Genomic DNA, 2,571 nt, shown 5'->3' on the forward strand with positions numbered 1-2,571 from the left:
AGAGTGTGAAGTGTGTGGCCTGGGGACGCTCGCCTCCCTGCTCCAGTATTTACTCTCGGTTCCTTTGTTCACTGGGTCATTCACTCAATTTACACTGACGGTGCTTTGTGCTAGGCCCCTGGGAAGATGGTAGTGCCTGTTTCTGCCCACCGGGCTTGTGGGCAGTGGGAAGGGAGACAGGCACCCCAAGAACTCCTGGGGGGCCTAAGGAGGGGCTTCTGACCCAGACTGTTGGGTTGGGGCAGGTGTCTCCCAGACCAGAGGGGCGTTTTGATGGACATTCGGTTGGAGGCTGAGCAGTGGAGGCAGGGGAGGCCCGGGAGCTGAGCCCCTCCCTTCCTCCTTGGGACTCCACCTCATGAGCCCCTTTCTCCTCGTTTCAGATGAGCCCCAGGAAAATCAACTCGGAAGCAGCCCTAACCCGCAGGTCAGGGGCTGGAATGCCTGGTCTCCATCTGGTCACACTCAGCCTGTGTTTGCTGAGTGGCTGTCACTGTCCTCATGCCAGGCTGTGCCCTGGGACACACGGGGGGAAGGCACAGCCCTGGCCAGGGCTCCAGATCTGTCAGGAAGACTGGATTCACATGGGGGCTGCGGCCCCAGAGACGCGCCGGGGAAGGGAGGGTCAGGGAGGGCATCTGGGGGGGGCTGCGAAGGCAGAGGAGGGCTAGCCGGGGCGCCAGGGTGGGCAGGGCGCCTGGGAGCCCCGAGTTAGGAGCCGATGGGATGGTAGTGTGTGAGGACCGTGCCGGAACACCTGCAGTCCATTGGCGTGGCAGGAGCCTGGGGCCCTCGCCGTGCCTCCGTGCGCCCCCGATCTTCCCTGAGGCCTGCCGTCCTGGCTGGGCCGTGGGGCGCGGGGTACAGAGGTGGCTCAGGTGACCGGCAGGCCTGCGTGAGCCACCCAGCGGGGGCGAGGGGGATGCAGCAGGACTAGGGACCAAGCTCCCCTGCGAGCTTCGTAGTGGCTACGACAGGTCAGCCGACAGGGCTAGAGAATGTGCCACGGGGCAAGTGACGTCCCAATGGGACTGTGGAACTGCCTAGGAGGAGGCTTCTGGATGCAATGGGGAGGGAGCAGCCCATGGACGGGCAGTGTGCCGAGCCCGGGGCATCTGGTGGGGGGCACACAGGCACGTGGAGAAGGGGCTTGGGGGGACGCTGGGTATGGACAGGAGGCAGCACCAGCTCAGGGGAGCCTCGTCTGCTGGGCCCCAGAATTTAGCCCCTGTCCTGGGGCCTGAGGGGTCCGAGCTGGCAGGACAGCATGGGATTCGTATGGGGCAGGAGCAGCCTGGTGGCAGGTGGCAGGGAGAGTGGACACAGGTGGCGGCAGATGAGGAGGGATTCCAGGGACAAGTGTGAGGTGGACGGCAGGTCCCCCCGAAGCGGAAGTCCCCCCGGAGGCAAGGACAGCCTTGGAGGCTATAGCTTCATTATAGTCTCGCTCGGTGGCAGAGGGGGAGGCCTGGCCTCCTGGGAGCGGGGCCTCACCGCATTGGCCCCGTCCTGTCTCCTGCCCTTCAGTGCCAGCGTGAGGCTCCCGGCCAGCACAGTCAAGCTGGGCGAGAAACTGGAGCGGTACCACACCGCTGTGCAGGTGCGAGGGCTCTCGCGGGGGTGGGCGAGCCCGCCGGCATGCGGGGTGGTCTGTGCTTCTCACCCTGCACCTCCTGTTCCCAGAGGTCGGAATCCGTGAAGTCCCCAGGCTCCCCCCGCACCGAGCTCTTCGTGGCCCCCATGGGGGTAGCTAGCAAGCGCCACCTCTTTGAGAAGGAGCTGGCGGGCCAGAGCCGAGCGGAACCCGCCTCCAGCCGGAAGGTGAGGGCTCAGGCGGGCGGGGCCCAAGGTCTCTAACCCGGGGCCCGAGGTCTTTAACCCTGGGCCTTGTTCTCACGTGTCAGTTTGGGCAGAATCCGCCCTGCACCAGAGTTGCCATCTGTGTCCTGAGCCCAAGTCACCACAGCTCCCGGGGGTTGGGGGCTGGCCCTCCAGGTCTCCGTGTCCTGGGCCGGGTGGACAGCGAGTGAGGTCCTGTCCTGGGCCGGCGGCCCCAAGCCCTGATGTGAGCCTGTCTCCTCAGGAGCACCTGAAGCTCTCGGGGGTTGTGACATCAAGGCTCAATCTGTGGATCAGCAGGACTCAGGAGTCTGGTGAACAGGACCCTCAGGTGCCAGTCCCTCCCTGAGGCCTCTGGCCCTGGGCCTTTCGGTGGTGGGGTGAGGGGGCCAGCCCGAGGGTACAGGAGACAGCTCAGGAGTGACATTGGGGGTGGACAGGACCACAGAGAAGAGAGTGGATCTGGGCTCTCCCTCTCTGGAAGGGGAGTGACCTGGGGGTCAGGAGCTTTGCCACCCGCAGGCTGCCTTAGCCCCTGGTCCCTGCCCTATGCCCCCAAGCAGGAGCTGCGGCAGGAGACAGCGGCCACCAGGAGGACCCAGTGGGGAAAGAAGGCGGACTCGGCCCTGGACGCCGAGGTGAGGGGGCGGGAGAGGGGATGTCCTGGGAGGCCCCACGCCCCCCACGGCCCCCACGCCCCCACACCCCCCATGTCCCCCACACCCCACGCCT

General features: G+C 66.0%; 1 protein-coding gene across 1 annotated transcript; it reads left to right on the plus strand.

Moving 5' to 3' along the window:
* Positions 1-351: 351 nt before the first annotated feature.
* On the plus strand, positions 352-2,477 carry LOC120588446 (ladinin-1-like; the record flags this gene model as incomplete). The annotated part of the gene is made up of 5 exons (XM_039848883.1): positions 352-427; positions 1,528-1,600; positions 1,684-1,821; positions 2,084-2,170; positions 2,400-2,477. Coding segments are annotated over exons 1-5 (420 nt in total), but the record flags the coding sequence as incomplete, so codon positions are not given.
* Between the last annotated feature and the right edge of the window lie 94 nt (positions 2,478-2,571).

Source organism: Pteropus medius, unplaced genomic scaffold (assembly GCF_902729225.1).
Source record: "Pteropus medius unplaced genomic scaffold, Ma_sr-lr_union100, whole genome shotgun sequence".
NCBI lineage: Eukaryota > Metazoa > Chordata > Mammalia > Chiroptera > Pteropodidae > Pteropus > Pteropus medius.